The sequence below is a fragment of the Tetrao urogallus genome (genome assembly GCF_951394365.1).
Source record: "Tetrao urogallus genome assembly, chromosome: 2".
Taxonomy (NCBI): domain Eukaryota; kingdom Metazoa; phylum Chordata; class Aves; order Galliformes; family Phasianidae; genus Tetrao; species Tetrao urogallus.
Window position 1 is genome coordinate 26,856,713 of NC_136814.1, and position 20,066 is coordinate 26,876,778.

General features: G+C 42.6%; 1 protein-coding gene across 1 annotated transcript in view; it reads right to left on the minus strand.

The window, feature by feature from the left end:
• Positions 1-10,846: 10,846 nt before the first annotated feature.
• Positions 10,847-20,066, minus strand: part of BABAM2 (BRISC and BRCA1 A complex member 2) — a gene marked incomplete at both ends in the record, with an annotated part of 152,943 nt that continues 143,723 nt past the window's right edge. Inside the window, one exon of the mRNA XM_079550028.1 lies at positions 10,847-10,910. Within this exon, the coding sequence (XP_079406154.1) occupies positions 10,847-10,910 (64 nt within the window). The remainder of the gene's footprint in view (positions 10,911-20,066) is intronic.

Sequence of the window (20,066 nt, forward strand, 5' to 3'; positions counted from 1 at the left end):
TTTGCTGATCAAAGAGCTTTCAGACCGTTTCCTCAGACACTGGCATACCTTGCAGCTCCAGCAGGAAGCCAGCGTGCCAGCATGCAAATGTTCCCCGCCTTCCTTCTCTTGTGAAGGTGGCTATGCCTCTCAAGCAGGGCACAGCTGACTTCTCCCTCTCTTCCCAGGCACACGTGAGCTGCAGCACTGGGAAATTTCTCAGTGTAGGAGGAAAAGCCCTTGGGTGCACAGACCCCTTACCCGAGACATGCATCCAAGATTCTCCTCCCACAGCCCGGAGATGCCCGCTGTTCCTGCTGGCACTGGGCTGTCCATGGCCACCACTTGCGTGTGGCAATCTCCTTGGGGAGATGGCCCTGACCCGCGGGGCTGAGAAGGGACCTGTGCCCCAAGCCCTAGCATAACCTCAGTGAGCAGGGCCCGCGGAGGGGCAGGACCTTCGGTCTGGCCTCACCACACAAGGCTGGGGCTGGGCAAGGCCGGGCCAGCCTGCACCGCCGCATCCTGCCTGCTGCCTCTCCTGCAGAGCGGCCAGGGCTACCTGACGGGGCGTGGGGAAACCTGATGAGCTAGTGCCTGCAGCACACTTTGATGTCCTCGGATGAAAAGTGCTACGCAACTACAAAGCCTTTTTAATGTTATAAAGCCAGAACTTCTTGCTGCCTCGACTTGGCAGGGAGACCGATTAGATGTTATCGGTTTTGCTGTTTACACTTACAGAAACTGCTGCAGCGTGGTTTTGGTCGTGTTTTGTTGTTATGAGTACTGCGGCAGAATGACACAAGAGTTAATGTTGGGGTCTGTTCCCTGCAACTTCAAGGAGCAGACAGAAGCGACTTTACACTTACTGTCAGTGAAGTGTAATAAGCAAAGTAGTCCTTCAACAAAAAACCTGGAAACAACAAAACAAAACAAGTTGATACATCTGGGCATACCGATGTGCTCTGACCACACCTGAAGTAACTGCTCTGAAAGGCATTCCTGTCTAAGCTTGAGGAAAAAGCCATATTACAGCGGCCTGCACTGAAACAACTGAGCATGGCGTACATTTCACAGACATCAGCTGACTCCCAGATAAGGGCCTCTTTGGGCTAGGCCTCATCGGCTGCTCTTCTCTAATCTGCCACTACGCCTTCCCACTGTGTGGTTTCATCTCATGAAGTGCTGAAGCCCAACAGCACTGTAGTCTCCCACCAGCGGTGTGAGGCAGAGCTTGTGCTCCAGCCTACAGCCATTCAGTGATCAGTGCTGAAACACGGGGCAAAATGGCACTTCATGGCCACTCGTATCATGGACACAACAGTGTGCATGGTGGAGCAATGTGGGCACAGCTTCGCCTTCACATGTTCAGCCTCCCAGCTGCCCCACACTTGGTTTACACTGGATTATAAAACTAGAAGAAGCTTCCTATAAATACTCACTCCACATTTACGAGCCCTGTTTTGCAGTCAGCCTCCCAGGACGGCAGACTTTCACCACACTCAGCGCTATTGCTCTCAGCCGACAGAGGCACAGCCACTGCCCCTTCTCTTTCTGGCTGCTTTTCCTCTTGTCCTTAAAATCTAAATTTGGCTGCAAAACTCATACAATGACTTTGATAACAGAAAGTGCACACAGAGAGCGCTCGGCAAAGGGCTTGGGCTCTTTGCATGCCATCATGCCAGCAGCCACCTCCAAGTTTAGGGATGACCTCGCTCACCTGCCAGCAATGGGCAATTTCTAGTGAGCACATCTGAGGCCTTTCTTACTGACAGCTTCTCTCTGTGCTCATCTGGATGCTATCGAGAAAGCACCAGGCTCCCTCAGCCCCTCTGTGTCCAGCAGAACCACAGCCCCACTCAGGTGTGAGCAGCCGGAAGGGGACTGTGCACAATGGAAGGAAACTGGGTATAGTGCTTTTGCAAAACCAAACAAACAACACATTGGTGAAAAGAAAAGGCCCTCAAGAAACAGCTCACAGCAAAATGGACAAAATCCTTTCCTTCGCCCAGCAGCAGTGGGTTGTGAAGGCTGGAGTGTTTTCATACTGAAAGCATGGCAGCGTTTGGGAGATTTCTCTGCAGTCTACAAATAAACAAAAGCCAGGGAGTGTTTTGCATTCAATAGTTAATCATAGTTGGCTGAGTGTTTATATTTTTCTTCACTGTAAAGGCATTCTTGGTCTGCCTCCCGAACAGCTTGTTTTGTCTGCAAGATTTAATCTTGAGTGGCAGGACCAGGAGCAAAGAGAAACCTCAAAACAATCCTTATTTTTCTATAGCAAGATGTGAGATGTGAGACGTCAGCTTCCCTGCAACCAGGCCCCTCAGGTGAGCGTGTGTGGGGGCTACTGATTCTGAGGGCCTGGGTTGGGGCCACCAAGCAGTTTGCTGCACTCACTTTTAACCCTTTCCTGCTCTTTAAGCAGTCTAAAGCACCCCAACCATGGGAATTCAGTGCTCATTGGATGGGTTTTCACGCTGAGACCCTTGCTGCAGAAGCAGCTTGTATGTACACAGAGTGGAGGCTCCAGCTTACTTTGAAATCCAGACATGGCTTTGTTTCAAGGCAGCACTAAGGTATGTCTCATAAAGTTAGAAATGAAGGGATGATGCAATATGACTGTAGCAGTTAAGTGCTCAAGCTAGTTCGCTAAGAACCAGCTCAGGCACCGTATTGTACTGACAGCAGCCATATTTTTGTAGTGGTCCCAATTAACACTGCAGACAAGTGACTGAATAAGTGGTGAATTTATGTCTTTGCACTTCTGAGATCTGGAAATGATTACAAACAGTGAACTTCTAAAATCTCACTATTTTGTTCTCTTTATTTTGTTTCCTTTTCCATTTGCCATCGTCTTCAAACCAGCTTTAAAAGTAGATAATATCAGCTTGTGCTTAGATCCGTATCTCAGGTTTTAAAAAAATTAATAAAATCACATAAAACATTGCCTGAGAGGTATGTCTGCAGGTCATGCAGTCCAGCCTTTTGATGGAAGCAGGATCATCTCCAGCACTAGATCAGGACTGCAACGGCTTTGCCTACTGCTGTCTCAGAAAGCCCTGAGGAGATTCCCTAACGCTGTGGTGGGAATGCTCTCTTCCTTCAGGCTGCGTATCCTGGAGCTTTTTGCCTGTGACGGTGCTAATTTTGGAAGGATTTTTGACAAGACTTCCCTATAAACATAACTTGACAGAGCCTGAAGGAAGAAGCCATGAAAATCCCTGCAAATCCATGTCAGCAGCTCCTTGCAGTTCCTCACAGCCTGTGCATCTAGCACGATGATACCTCTGTTACTGAGTTCCTGTAAATGCTCTAATAGCAATAGTCGTTAGCAGAGATCAGGTCTGTAGAAGAAACGCTTGGGGTGATGCTGTTAGCCTCCAGAGCACTCTCAGAATTTCTTCTGTGCTGCCTTCCAGTATAGGAGCTGCTTCTCCAACCACTTCCATAGCACCTCTGGAGTGGGAGAATAACTAACACTCTGCATGGGATAGTCAATATGCGGACCCTTCTGCCAGGACCGTATCAAGCCTTAGAACCAGGCATCCACATGTGGTCTTGCTCTGAACAGCCTCCTCGCCGCGAGCAGTGCACCCAGCTCTGCAGAGAGCAGTCCGCCTCAGCGCTGAATGCCCATCCACAGGCAGTGAGGCGGCAGGACCCGGCTGCGGGCTTTTCACGCAGCGTGCCCATAACCAGCCTCCAGCAGCAGCTGAGTCACTCACAGGAGTCCAGGGCACTATTAGAAGTAGACATGCTACGGCCCAGTGTATAATTACACAGCCACCATGGTGTGGAAATTAAGCTCTCTGACCCCATTAGACAGGAGCTGTTATTTCTTCTTTGCTACAAATGCTTCTGGTGCTCTGGAGAGGAGTCCAGCTCTCGCAGCGTGAACCCGTTCACCCAAACTCACCTCTTTTTGCTGAGAGCATAGAATGTCACCCTGTTTCTGGCTGCACTGGTGGCTGCCAGAGCTCACGTCCACAGCCCTGGGGAAGCGGCGGCGCCGGGACCTATTGCTGCTGCACTTGGGATGGAGAGGGCAGTGCAGCAAGCTTAGGAAGTGCAGCATTCTACGGGATTATTTTCAGCAGGAAGAGATGTCGAAACAACTGTTGAGGCAAACCATGGGACTGAAAAAAGGAGGTGTTTCTGTCACACAGATTTGTAACATTTTGTTTTAAATATTTTCTTTAAACAAAAAGAGGGGAGATTATGGTTAGATGCTAGGAAGAAAGCTTTTACTTGGAAGCCGGTGAGGCTGTTTAGAGAGGTTGTGGATGACCCATCCCTGGAGGCACTCAAGACCACGTTGGGTGGAGCCCTGAGCAGCCTGAGCTGGTGGCTCCCATGAAGGGGGAGTCGGAACTAGATGATATTCAATCCAATCTAAGCTGTTTTAAGATTCCATCTTTCCCTTTCTCATAATAGGGTTAGGGCCACAAAGACGAAGAGGAGCCGGGAGCATCTCCCTTCTGAGGAAAGGCTGAGAACCATGGAGTGGTCAGCCTGGAGAAAAAAGAGAGTGAGGGTCTTATCAATGAGAACCAAGGCAGCGGAGCACAGTGTAGGCCCGGCTGGCCAAAACACACAAGGAACCATCGCTAGCTGGCAGGGCTGCTTTGTGAGCTGCAGCTAGATTTCACAGCTGCCTTTCCCTATCAAGGCACCATAAAAAATACCCTGCTCCAGCTTCAGGGCAAGATTCTCCTCTGGCACAGTTCTCAGCCGGTTGCAGGAACGGCTCCAGCCCCAGCAGAGCAGGCAGCTGAGTGTGGGGTCTGCTGCAGGCAGCACCCACCATAGGCAGCTGGGGGCCTCACGGGAGACCGCACAGTGTTCAGCCACAGAACAGGCAGCGAGTGTTTGGATGGCAGTCCAGGGAGCAGCAATGAAAGGTCGGGGCTTGTGCCACTGCCGGCTTCCATCCTGTCAGAACATGCTGGAGGAGGGCTTGCTGGGTGGGGTATGCGATGCGCTGCTGCTGACTGTGCAGTTCAGAGAGTAAACAGACGGCTCCAACCTGGAGCTGCCGCCACGACACCAGCACTCAGCTCCGTTTGGAAGACACAAAGAACCTCGACGGCTCCGATTTCTTAACAAGTACTACAAAAATCTTTTGCTGTAAGGGACAGTGGGATAAAGGAAATGTGATGTAAAATTATAATCAGCTTGAATCATTTTGAATAAACACTGAGGCAACAAAATGCGCCCTGATTGCTGTCTGGCTGACAGCTCACAAAGCGCTCGCTCCACCCAAACCCAGGGCTTGGAAAGGTGGTAGGAACACCCGATAGCCCAAGATTTGCTTTGCACTGGTATGGAGTTGCCATCACGGGGGACAGAAAAAGCATCGTGTTCGATGAAAACACACTGCAACCCAGGGAGCAATTTTCACCACAGGCAGCTGTAGCACGAAGCTTTAATCCTTCACCCTCTCCGGCGATGAGAGAGATGCAGGGAACTGCGGGAACAAACAACGCCAGGCCGCTGGTGTGTAGCTTGCTTTTCATGCCCACAATTAAGCGCTCGTTTTACTTCCTGTTGTTTAATATTGCATTTATTCTTTATTACCGCAAGAAAAGCCTCCCGTTTTTATTTTTTCTAATTTGCACTAGGGACACATTTGAAGGCCCATATTGTAGACTCAGCAAGCGGCAGGGCAGCCGCCAAACCCCGCTTCCTCTGTTGATTTCTCGATGATTTAAGGCCTATTTGCAGCGGCTGATCCCAGTCCCCCCCGCCCTTTGCTTGGTAACCACCACTTTAACAAAATGGTGTTTGTGCAGTGCCTTGGAACCAAGGATCACGCTTTTAAACACAAGCCGTGAAACAGAATAGGAAAAGCAGCCCCTAAGTCACTGACGTGCCATGCAATTTTCAAGCCAACAGCTTCAAAATATTATTCTGCAAGAACTCCTGAATGGCTTTTTACAAGGGTAGGTAATGATGGGACAAGGGGGAATGGTTTTAAACTGAGACAGGGGAGTTTTAGGTTAGATATTAGGAGGAAGTTTTTCACAGAGGGTGGTGACGCACTGAACAGGTTGCCCAAGGAGGTTGTAGATGCCCCGTCCCTGGAGGCATTCAAGGCCAGGCTGGATATGGCTCTGGGCAGCCCGGTCTGGTGGTTGGTGACCCTGCACACAGCAGGGAGGTTGAAACTAGATGATCACTGTGGTCCTTTTCAACCCAGGCCATCCTGTGATTCTATGAACTCAAAGAGTTGTACCATAGATGAGGCTGCTTGCCTTTTATCTCACACCTAATTACAACGACTGGCACAGGGCTGATCCCTGTTCTGTTTGCTTTCCTCTGGCGCAAAGTTTGAAATTACTCTCTGAATCAACAGAAGTCAGTGGAAAAAATCATAAAAAACCTCTCCTGTTGATGTGCATTGTTCGGACTTTTACTGGTTTTACCCAAAGGGACAGAATCTATTGTTCCAAAGTACAAACAGGAAAAGATAGAACCCGATCAATGGTTTATTTAGGTGCAGGTTTCCTACGAAATACACTTTCCCCCCGCTGGTGCTAACAAGTGAATTCAACTGAAATGTGGTGCATAAAAATGTATACAGAGCTGTTAGCGTGATTGCCCGCTCTGTTCTGGAAAACAAAGGAGTTATTTTCTCTCAGTTATTCTGCTGTGGAGAATAGTGTAATAAATAAAAACACTCTGTACAGTAAGACTGATGGCTTTTTCAGCATATCATTCCACTTTTAAGGTGGGTCCACATGACACCAGCCTACAGCAGCTTGCTGTGTCTAAGTATTGGCCTCCGACTTGCTAGAAATAGCAGCAATGGTGAGGATCAAACAGGAGTGCCCCAGCACATCACAGGCACCTGGAGATGAAGACTGCAAAGGAGATGATGTAAGGGATTTTCAGGAACATGTAAGACGTTACCTTCAGGTTTAATGAGCATTACAATATAGGAGTTGCAAAGAGGTAAGTAATTTAAAGGAAGAGAGTTCACCAGCCGTCTGTGTTGTCACAGATTTCATTTGCTTCATAAGGAAAGGACAGCAGCCTGTAATTAGCAGTCGTGGTCAGAAGCTGCGTCCAAAGCTTGCTGTCCTCCTGCAGCACGCCTTTCTCACTGAGCTGGAAAGGCAAGAAATTAGGTAGAGGACTTGATGCAGTGCTGCCCGTTCATCTCCATGCATCTCACACTTGGTGCTGGATCGCAACCTTGGAGCAAGGGCACTGCTGGGAAGGGACCAACCACAGCTATTCTCCAGACCTGCCTCAGAAGTCTCCGTGTGACATCACCAGGAGGAGGACTTCAGGTACTGCTCTTCAGGGCAGACTTCTCTCTCCTGCCTGATTCACCAAAGATGGTGGTTGCCCTGTGTGCCACACAAGATGCGAGCAAGAACATGGGCAGAAAAACATGCCTAGCAAGGCTCTAACAACGCATAGGAGATTCCTGCTCATTCTAGCAATGATTTTTTCTCGCAAAAATGGAGTAAAGTCTACTCCATGTATGAATAGAAGGATGTTTAAGGACACCAGTGATGCTGAAAATGTTTCTGATTCTGCAAATCAAGCACAGTGATGAACACAGCAATAGCCAGCATAGCAGAAAGATCAATAAAGGCTGAACTACACAAAATACAGTTAACTTTTATTTATTCTTCCAGCTGCTTGTCCAGTCTTTTCAGCAAGTTCACAAAATAATCTAACTTTGCTTCTGTAAGGTTGGGTATTACTTCTAGCACAATGTTATGCATGCAGATGAACAAAGTCTCGACTCTTAAGTCTGAATTTCAAGGACTTGAATTTCAGAGAATCATGCACTGATGGGGAACAGTACATACAGGCTTATTACATTCTCTCAGTTAAAATCATGACAGAGTAGAACTGAGGCTCTTCAACATGTTTGTAACGCTGCCATTTTCCTCCTGTTTGTTGCTGTCATAAATCACATGAACTAGCACCTTTTAACTGCGTTTTTCACAAAACAGAAAAGCAAGAGCTGGAAGTCTAGTGCTTTCTCAGCTGTCCATAATAGATATTATCATAAAACAGGAGGTAGCATAGTTAACTCTGACCTATTAGATTGCACCTCCTGTGGCTAACTTAAATTGCTCCAATATATTTTTTATCTGATATAGTTATTCAATTCAGCTCTCGTTTCTGATTTAGTACTTACACATAATCTTCCTTCCAGACAGAAGAGCTCACCCATTTCCATGTCTTTCCTACTGATGCCCCACCTGTAATGCTAATCCCCACAGAACAGTTCTCTGAGACCACCAGAAGAGCTCCATAAACCACCACGTGCATCGAAGTGTGCAGGATGACTTGGAAATAAAGAACAAGTTCATCAAGTGCAAAGAAAATGCCTTTATTCTAACCTGAAAACTGACAGATGTGCAGGCTTTATCTCACACAGAAACACTTCAGTCTCTCAACTCTTCTACTTAACCTTTTTTTTGCCAAACACTACCAGTTGTAGGATGAGGTAAAATTAAACTGAAAGCACTGGCTCATTTCCATGCATGTTAGTGAAAAGTTGGTACGGCGTTATGGAGTAACATAAAGAATTGTTGATTGAGGCTTTTTCCGTCTTCAAAGTCCTCCCTTACACGGTTTGTAGAACATGTAGACCTCAGTAAGAAAGCAGTCCTCTGTCCAGAATTCTGAGGCTGGGATGAAGGCAGCATTTTTGGTTGAAAATGTGCGTCACTTCTGAAGAGCAGAACTTCTGAAACACGTTGCAATTGCTGGCCTTTGAAAGCATCATGGTAAGCTCTGAAAAGATTTTAAAAGTACCTGAGCCCCTCAGAAATTCGATGTATCGAGCAAACACCGTGTTTATGGGCTGCTCAGCGTGACACAGAATCAAATACAGCGCTATAAAATGTCAGGTGCCTGGGATCTACAGATTCAACTCAAGGATGCTTTTTTTTTTTCCTTGAATGTACCAGAGATGGTTTTTGGGATTGATGGGATTTTGAATGTTGTGAGAACAAATGCTTTTCACTAGCCACCCTCCTCCCTTCCCATTCATAAGAGTTAGCTTATTCCCGAGTAGGTGTGAGACTTTGATTTTTACCTGAAGAAATACAGATCTGAGATTGTCCCAACAAACATCAAACAAAGTCTATTTTCAGTCATTTAAGGCTGTTCAGTTACAGTTTTGCTCGACACATAAAACCACTGCCATCCACATCTGCTCTAGGTCTTGGTTTGCATGCAAAAGCCTAATGCAATGCCTCCACAGGGAGAATTCCACTCAGACCTTTGGAGCTGTTTACAGCCCTCAGATAATGCAGCAAGTCACATGGAGATGGCTCGCAGGACAGAACACGTCCCCCTTTGCAGTAACGCCTCTGATTTTGTTCACAGCTTAACTTCCAGCCAAGAACTTCAGTATTAAACTACAGTTTTGCCTATAAAATAGCTAAAAATACCTGTAGTTTCTAGAGGCGACTTATTTGCATAATTTTAAATTATTAACTTCACCGCTCAGAACCCATCTACGCCCCCTAGGTGGACATTCCACTGGAACACGCTCATTTTAATATAAAACAACAAGTTGTAGAAAGGGTAGGAGGAACACTGCCAATCAATTAATTGGATTCCATTATATGAGTGGTGATAAGGTGACCAATTTGAAATTGAATGTTCTTCAGTGCCACTGTATCATCCACATGTCATTCATTTGGTTCCTTATATTTAGCAGAAGTAGGGCACATTTTTCCATGCGCCATTTACAAGCAACACAGACTGTTAATTTCATTCCTTACTGGAAAGCCCCCATGTCTATTTGCAGATTAATTTGGGAAGTGGCACAGTGACTGCTAGTCCTCACTGGTGCGCCTGACACAAGCACGAAAGAAAGGATGAATAGGTGGAATTTTGTATTTGGCATTTCAGAATTAGGGAGGTAATGCTTCCAGTTATATACACTTAAAATTATTTCTGAGAAAACACTGACATTAGGCATTAAGCTAAATACTTATAACCCTACATTATTTCATCAGTTACTTTCCAAGACGTATTTCATTCATCTGTTGAAAGTTTGCTTCTTAGCAGTATTTATCTTACTTGGAAAAATTACAGGTCTTTGGAAGAGCATTATTTTGTTATACAGATTGATAGAATGAGCTCTTTGAGCATTTGTACTGGAGCACTAGAACTTTTTCATAAAAGCAAAGGGAGTTCATTAGAAAAACACTGAAAGTGTGCAACTGGAATTAAAAACAAAGCATAAAAGCACAGCATTTAATATAAGATGAGCTTTCAACTGAAACATAAAAAAACCTTCCAAGACCCTGCCATACTAACATCAGACCCACTTGAAAGGCACTGAGAATTGAACTGCGCAACTCATATCCATACCTGTGAGAATAATTACCACAGTGAGATGCAAACAGCCAAGGCAGAATATGGCACTGTACAGTCCATTAGGCATTTCTGGTATGTACGGCAGTACTATATTTTCTTAGGATAAGCTGGAAATGTTAACTAAATGGACAAATTTCACAATATTCCGGTAGAAAAAAAAAATCCAACTAACACCATCTGAAGGTAAGCAAACAAGGCGTAACATACAGGACGTTGTTGGCACAAGAAAACGTTACCACATCGAAACACATACTTTTAAATTTAATCCAGTAGATACACAAAGGAACGGCGGAGGCAGAGGCAAAGGAGTCAATGAATGTAAAACTTTTGAGCGTGCTAGCTGAGGTCATTGTTTCATAAATCAGGCAAAACACAAAGCTATCAAAACTATTGAGGAGGCTAGAAAGTATCAAGCCAGTCCAGCCCATTTCCAGGAATACTTGAGTGCTGACATGCGTAGATGGAAGAATCTGTCCAGTATCATCTCAATGCCCAAGGTTACCTAAAGCTTTCCATTAGCAAATGCAGCCTCCTGGAACTGAGGGACAAATGTTTTGAAATAGGCCCTGGTGAAAGAAAAAAAAAAGAAAGTTCAAGATTAGGAAGGAGTATGTGGTATATGTATGCAGCCAAGGTTTTAACAAAGACAAGCATAAAGTTATTGTGTTCAGCCCATTGTTATCTCATAAATGGGTACTGCTTTTCTTGCAATATTTTAGTATGCTGTAGACACACACACTTCATCTTTCGAGATCCAGCAGTACTTCTTTTTTCAGTGGCCTTAGCACTAACAAGTTGCCACAACTCTTAATGTGGTCAACATCAGCGCCTCGTAACTGCCAGAATGGCCTGATCCAGTGTCCACACTTCGTCCAGAGCAAAATTCCAGAAATAAACCCTTTTATGCACTGCCAAATATACCTCTGAATGGTTGTAGAAGAGAGAAACATTTCGGAGAGTCAAAAGTGTCATTATACCATGGCCTGCAGCATTTCATATCACAGATTTTTGATACAGTTGACATTCACCATATTTCTTGGATATCAATGTTATTTTCTGCGTTAAAGAAAACTTCACATATGGCAACAAAGGTCCAAAGTCAGCCAAAGCAACAAGCTGCAAAATCACGGGAATGTATGGAGAAGATAAGCTCTTTGTCCCTCTGCAGAACCCTTGACGCAATGCAGAGTCGTTATTGATATAAGATACAGAGAATAAACACTAACACTCTGGATGAACTGTAATTCCATTCATCAAACATTATTCTGCAAATTAAGATGTGCACTGTGTATTTTGGATCTCAGCATACCTTCTTTACAAAGAGCTGAGTGACTCGTATATCGTAAAATGAGCTGACCCAAAGTATCCAAACTGAGTTTGAATTGTACCTTTGAGTTTATTCCCACCAAAATACTCAGCTGTGTACTGAACATACCACGTGACCTCCCAAGACACCCTTTACTTTGCAAGTTACATTAGAAACTGCTTCATCATGCTTTCTTTGCTTTTTGCCTGCTACTTTCCTCACTGAACTTTCTCTACTTCTTCGCTTTGTTTTGTTTGTGTCACTGATCTTCGTAATTTCTATGCAAGAAGAACCTGCTCCCGTTTTTATCACCAAAAATGAACAATCTAACCTGAGAACGGCTGCAGCCACATTCATTGCGTTACTAGATTTGCTGCTTATATACCTCCTGAGGTAAACATATGCTGAATGTCTTCACTGTCAATCATGATCTGTATTTTATGATTTGTGTCGAAGGTTTGGCAATCACTGAACATCAATAATGCCTCCTCACATCTGAAAATGTAGCAAGATCACAAAAGAGAGCACTTCCCTCTCTTTGCAATGCTGTGCCTGGCAAATTAATTATTAAAAAAAAATAGCTACAGTCAGCTTTTGTACAAAAGCTGTAAACACACAGGAGACGCCGTGCAAAGGTTAAGAGAGCAGTATAAAGTAGGAGCATTTCTGGCCTGAGGAGTCGAGGCCAGGAATGGAAAAGAAATGAGAGGCAACCAGTACACACATTTTATAGCATACACAGATTGTTCTGGGTATTTATACAACATGCTTTGATTTATTGAATCAAAGTTCAGAAAGTGGCCCTCATAAATTATGCCCATGAAATTGGCTGTTTGTACTGGCACATGCGTACATAAACCAGCTAAAGAGGTACATTAATAATTCGATTTTAGGAGTTGAAGGCAAATTCTCTATCTGTGTTTTTACAAAATACATTTGACAATACACAAAATACATAGCCTCTGTACGGTCTGATCAACACTTCATCATGTTGCCAGCTCAAGTAGCATCGCTCGCACGTTTTAACCACAGGCTCTATCATCCTTTTATTTCTCCTTGCACTATCTGTCCTAACACTTAACTACATTTCTTCCGCTTGCTTATTTTAAGTAGCTTCTTCCTTCCCCTTTGATAGCTTCTTTGCAGCCTCTTTTTCCAAGCACGAGCTCTTCTCACTGACTTGGTAAACGTTACTTAAAATTTCCCTCTTACATTTTCCTAAACTGTAAAAATTCTTAATCATTAAATGGAAAGAAGCAGTATTTTTCCTACCTTTTATTTCTTTTCTGAAACATATCCTTTATAGCATTTCAGTGCTTTGCGTTAACACCACATTTACCATGTTATATTTCAATCACCTTTCTCCTAGATACATTCCAAACATGAATATCACATACAGCCTCCCACACCATCATTATCTACACCACTATCCTTTCTGTCTGCTGCTTCCTGCGGTAAAGCCTGTGCCCTTTGGTGCAATACTAAATCAAACACCTCCTTATATTCCCATCAAACGTACTACGTCAAGGAGAATGTTATTTCACTGGCAGTTCATATGAGCTTCTCAGAGATGTTATATATACTGCAAAAATTACTTCAGTACTTCATAATTTGTAAATGTCTATTTTTTTCTTTCTGTACTTTAAAGCACACGGTCGAGTTTGTCCTTATTTTTTGTGATCTCTCCCAGACTGAAATAAGTGTAACAGCAAATGTTTAGCCAGGACACATTCCTCCACTGCCCTTCTCCATGTTACAGACACATCACAGGTTTTGTAAAAAAGCTTTGGGTAACTCTGGTTCATCACAGACACAAAGGAAAAAGAAGACCTTGCAAAGAGGTCCAAAAGTACAACATAATTGATAGAATTACATTAGCTGCAGTGTTTTTAATCAGCTGAAGAGCAAAGAAGGGGAAGTAGAAGGTAGGTTAAACTGCTTCGATGTCCGTAATGGTTACATATAGGGAGGGAATAGCAAATGTTAGCATATAAAATTAACAAGGCTTATTTTGAGTATGCTTGAGGGAGTGGAACAGGCAGCAGGGACATTACTTGCTATGAGGGTTCATAGGACATTTTCAAATTGTGGGGCTTTTTCAATGGAAAACAACAGTTTTGCCCAGCAGAGTGCCTTTTGGTGGAAATGCTGACATTTCATCAGAATAAGAAGGAAAAGAATGAGGTGCTCCGGTTTGGGTTGAGCTGAGAAGAGACGTCCTGGTTGTGGAACTAAAAGCCTAAACATTCCGTCAGTTTGATATTAACCTGCTTATCTGTGGTACAGCACATCACAGATGATGCATCTAGTTACACAGACAAGGCCATGTGTGTAAGGAGTCAGAAATATAAACATCTTAGCAGAAGTAATCTCTTCAAAGGACCCAGTCCATGGCAAGAATGATGGGATAAGTCACTGATATTTCTGCTTCCAGCCGGCATTGTGCCACTGCTAGCAGGTACATTATACTGACACTTCAGCTGCATTTTCTTTGTATTTTTAAAGCAACATTTTTTTAAGGGCTGTTTCTTTTCATCTTAAGTTTGGGACAAAACGTTATACTAAAATATTTTTATTTGATTACATTTTTTGTGAACTACAGAAACTACTGGTAAGTAGGAAGAGAACAAACACCTCTTACTGGCTGACAATGGCCAAGTTTCATTTACTAACCAACTGTTGCTGAGGTCAAAGTGTGCACACATTTCCATGGGGACAGGACCCTGATGGGGACATATTATTTTACAATAGATCACATGAAATTACTTTTTAAAAATACAAGACTTTTTCCTAAAGGACAATAACAGACCGGATGGCAAGGGCCTCTTTCACATGGACTACTATTCCTTCCCTTAACATTTAAGCTTCCAGATGCTAAAAAACACAACTTTTATCTTGTGCATACAGGCACAGAGAAACTCAGTGCAAACATGAACTTAGGAAAAGATTCATGCCTCGTATCTTATTCACATAAACATATTCACATCAATTTACACCCTCAATGACTTTCTTCTGTGCCACATCACAGGAATCCACACACCAATCTCATTATTTTTTTGTATCAGACATGATGCTGTGCGATACTTTCAAATATCTCTGAAGGTTTTCAAAATTGCTATTTTTACATCTACTTCCTAACTTCATCATCTGTAGACAACAGCAATTAAATACGATTCAGTAATTTGGGTACCTACTGAATGACACTGAAGATGGAGAAAACAAGCTTTGCTCCTTGTCCTGTGGTTTTCCTACGCTGTCCCATTTGGCAGCAATCAGCTTTTCATCAATGCTTTTTCTCCTTTATGGGAAACACTGAGTTCTTTCTCTCTCTTCCTTTGCTCCACCATGTTCTCAGTGGGTCTGTGTCACAGTGACCTTACACCAAGCTAAGAACAACTGCATAAAACATTCCTTCAAGTACGCAGAAACTGGTTTGCACCAAGTACACGGATATTCTATATGTGAGTGTTGAGTACAATGGCTCTGCATCGCTCTCATAATGGTTTAGATCTTAGCTTAAGCAGTGTTTAAAGAGTTGCTTTCTTTTAAGCCTAGAGTGTGTGTCAATCTTCATACTCCTACAGGCACATGTCTAACTCTTTGTTGAGCGTCTCAGTGTAAGAATCCATTGTTTTTTGTCTATTTGTTTTTGTTCCCTCAAATGGACATTTGCCAAGTTCAAGGTAGTAAATTATGGGCTTTCTATGGAAATTTTTCTTCAGCACTCCAGAAGACAACAAATTTTGCTGTACTTAACAACTATATACACTTGATATAGTACATTGAATTTCAGGTGCTGTGCTCAAGGACATCTGTTGAGAGTAAAGCACTTACCTTTCCTTCACCTTATTATCCAGTAAAAAGAAAGTCTGGCTATTGTGAATGGTAAGTATCTAAAAGAAGGTAGAATTGGCTCACTTGTTGTTTACATGTTTTCTAGTGATATAAAACACAAACAAGGTCTCCAGAAGCCCATGTAGATTGACACATGTCTAAATCTACGAGCATGGGCTTGCAGTGCTTAAGACATACTTGACTCAGAATTTACAATGCTTTTGTGAAATTTTCATTCTAACAGCATTGTTTTCTCAGAGTAATTTAATAGTGAATTTTAAAAGATTTGTTGGAAGAAAGCCTTCACTGAGCACTTTGTCTTCAGAGTCCTGTGCTACAATCTTCCTCAAAGATTTGAAGCTATGCAGCTGTGATCTCCCACCAAACACCTCACATAGTTTTATAGTGAAAGCATTCTGCCACTGGAATGCACTTGTTTCCTTCTGCTATTGTCTTTGCCTTACTGGTGTTACAGTCAACAGTGCTGTTATTACTGACTGTTACGTAATAATGGCAATAGAGTCACCTAGGTGTTTCTTTTAATACCTCCAAGTGGGAAATTCTGAGTAGAACACAGATTCAAACTGTGAAGAAAAAAAAAAAAAAAAGCATACAAAATGCCATACCACTGAGATTTCTGCTTTTTGTGTCTGGGACAAGGATGTTCATCATGGGGTGATGAATCATCTTCCTAAGTCATTCACAAAATAGACGCCTCTTAAACTCCTCCTTTTTAAACTGTGCTAAGTTTTCCAGCAACGTGGTCGCAAATTCATCCATGCTAGCAGTACTTGCACTCATGCATCTTACATGTTTCAGCTCAGGATGTGAGAGCTTCAAGTGTCTTTTCCATTAAGAAATGATTTGAGGAAAAGAAGGTATGAGGGAAGGAAGCAATCTCAACTGTCCATATCAATTAGACTCAGGTGTACAGCAGTGCTGACTACCATCAGCACAGTGTATTCTGCCCTTGTACATTCTTCACTTGAAACTGAAAGCCTCTGATTGAAAATCTTTTCACAAAGATACGTGGCCTGCTATTACTTTCTCTCACCATACCATCTGTATGTATTGCATTACCTCTCAGCAGAAGGCTGCCTCAAGTTGTTGTACTGGGAGCGGGGGGTGGGTTTCCATTATTGGTTTTAAGAGTAAACTTTTCAAGCTAATATGTCTAATTAGGGGCATGTACTTTGTAGTCATGTGGACCTTGGAAGAGCTGTACACAACCCTTTTGGGTATTCTGGAATTGGATCTGTGGCAAGGACACCTTTCTCCTCAGCGCTGCTCTGTGGTCTCCTTTAGCTGGGAAGATTAACAGTGAGTTTATGTTAGGATATTCTACAAAAGCAATTACTTGTCCTGGGACTGAGGAGAGGACTAAATTACACCCCTTTCAGCTGTATTAGATACTTAGATAGCTTAGACTCCCAGGCAATTACCTCAGCTACTGCCCATTTCTTTTAGAGGAGATGCAGCTTTATGATTTGCATAATTTTGCATCTCATATTTCTTTCCTCCTGCACTGTAGAGGAACTGCTGCAAGACATCTACAAGTTTCTTCAAAGCCACAGAAACCTGACAGAAAATAAATCCCTTCCAAAGAGAAGTGATCTCCATAAATTAGTTAGAACAGCATCGCTGTACCCTCTTCCAACTGAATTAGGTGAAAACAGGAACTAAGATGGGCGTAGGTCAGAGTAAGGGACAGCCTGAGGCTCAATGATGTCTTTGACCTATTCCTCCCAGACTAGTATTATTATGCTGACACTTTGCAATAAAATCTTATTATATAAATTATTTCAACAGCACAGCCGTATTAGAATTATAAAAGAATTTCTCCAGGCTTTATCAACGTCACCTGATTATTCACTTTTTGAAGTACAAAGTGTTTGCATGGAGTACAAATACATATGTAGCGTGCCTTTGTGTTCTTATATTCCTGTTGCAACTTGTTCTGACACAATGAAAACTTGTTTTGAAAATACTGAACACCTACAACAATCCTTTCTGGGTGCCAGACACCAGGATTTGTCCTCCCGTGACTACACAGGCACAGCCAGCTGGTTTGTTTCATGGAGCCTCTATTCATTAATCTCCCATGTAGAATACGTTTACCACAACTCTCCGAATGGTAGAATTTGGTGTCCTGTTTATAACAGATAACAGCCAAAGCTGCTCATACTTTTTTTCTCTTTTTTAAATGCTCTCTTTCTAAATTCCATTTGTCAGCAGCTATCCAATTCAACACCATCAGTACTAATTAACAAAAGGAACTTAAATTAATAAATTGCTACTCTAATTTCACTAGTGGAATTTAGGTCATATTTCAGACGAGTGCTCATTACATCCTTAACTTTACATGAGTGGTTACACTTCTCCTGCCTCTCTATGGCTTTCATTAAACAATGACTGAAAAACAGCGCTGAAATCTTCTGCAAGACCAATCTTCTAATAGGCCTCATAACAGCATAGATTTTTTTCCTTTCAAACTCAGATGTGAGGCATCTTTGCTATTTTTACTGCATACGATGCATTAAAAACACATTTTAATTGGGCGAACCATGTTATGTTGTCTCTTTATTCACGGGCATTTACACAGCAATCCTCACAGGGGTAAAGACACACAAGCACTCAGAACAGATCAGCATAACTCAGTGTGCTTGCCTTCTTCTGATGATAGAGTAATAGATGATTAATTCTGTGCTGGACACGTTATGACAGTTATTAGAAGAAAACTGCTGTTAGAACAAATGAGCTGATCCTGCAGATCCAAGATGCTAAAACGATTTCAGTGGAAAATACTTCCCAGCACAATACTTTTTGGTTATGTAGTTGGAACCACACTCTAACAGGCAGGCCCACAAAACAGACACTTTCCATGTGGCAAAGGCTCAGTAACTAGCAAAAACTAGCAAAAGCCAGGCCCATGGCATGCACCAGACATCCAGAAAGCAACCGAAATCCTAAACTGTCATTTGAATATGAAAATCATCACTTTTCCAAGCACAACTGTAGAACAATAAAGATACCTTCCAGGACTTCTTTATCACTTCAAATGTACGTAACGATACAAGGCCTGTCTTCATGTTTCTGAACCAAGCTTCTCGAAGCTGCGTTCTTCAGGTTGTGGTTTATAATTTCCTTACTTGGAAGCTTTATCTATAGCAAAGATGTTGCTTTTGTGTGAAACAATGCCTACAGTTCTTCACTTTATGCATCTCCAAAATTGGCAATGCCAAGCAAACAACTCAAGTGTTTATACAACAGCAAAACAATAGCTCTTAAATTACTGCTACTGTAATTGGCTAAACTCACAAAGATTCAGTGCACAATGCCATTATGCCGCTAGCAATTTTTTCCTGGGTGCCAAGAAAAATCATCAAATAATCTCTCTTCCTCTCCTTGTGCTCCTATCTTTCTGCTTTTGCTCCCAGCCTACTTTCTTTTGCACTAATTTTCCTGCAAAGACTTGAGTAAATGTCTATGACCACTTTTACCTGCCAATCTACACAAAAACACCAACTGCATTTAGTTTGAGGGATAGGACAGTAATCAAGAACCAATACAGTTGCAGGTCCACAGTGGGCCAAGCAACAAAATCTGTCAGAACACGGGTTTCTAAGAAACATTGCTGCCTTCAGTGTGGGCTGCAAAAATACATGACAGAAAATTGTCTGCAAAATTGAAAACAAAACACGCAACTGAAAACATAACAGGAAATGGATGTAGTAGAACTAGTGAAACTAAGTATGTATGTGAAATTTAAACATTAAACTTCACTCCAGAACGCTGTTTTCTGTGTTTTACTAGCAAAACCTTTCTCCTTCAGGACTTCTTGTTGGAGTTATTGTCATTTTTAATTCAAATTGCATAGAAAGGTGCAGGAAATAGTTATATTTAGACATATTTTTCAATGGTTTGCTGATTACAGAAATAACAGGTGGCTTTACTCCTTATGAAGCAAAAAGAGATAAAAAAAATAAATGGTCCTACATTCCACTTGTATCTCTGTTCCAAAAGATTATGATATTGATTTTATAAATAAAGTCAAGAACTCAGTGTAGCTCCGCTAATAGAAATACAACAACTTTGCTGCCTAACAGCATAAAGGAAAACAAATGTTGACAATCTGTTCAAATAACAAGGCAGCCATAAATATAACAACCTGACTGAAGGCAAATATGTAAAGGAAGGGAATTTGAGGGAACTGCTGTGGAGCCAGGACTGCAGATCATTATGCAGACTGGCAATTAATGTTTTATGTAGAGAAACAGCACAAGCAGGGCTGCCACTTTGCAAAAGATAACTTTGGTTCCAAGAATATCCACGTTCCCAAAGGCTTGGACCTTTCCTGACAATTAGAGAAGGAAATTAAAGCTACTGGAGACGATCAGCTGATTTCAGTATCTAAACACGCAGGCTGTTTTTAATCATATGGAAATCAAGAGTTTGAGTTTTATTCTCTTGCAGGTTTCTGATACAGATGTATGTGAATTTACACAAGCACAGTGCACAGAAATACCCAACAGACAGAGCGGCTCGAAGTGTCCCAAAGTAGACACAGCAAAAAGAAACTCTA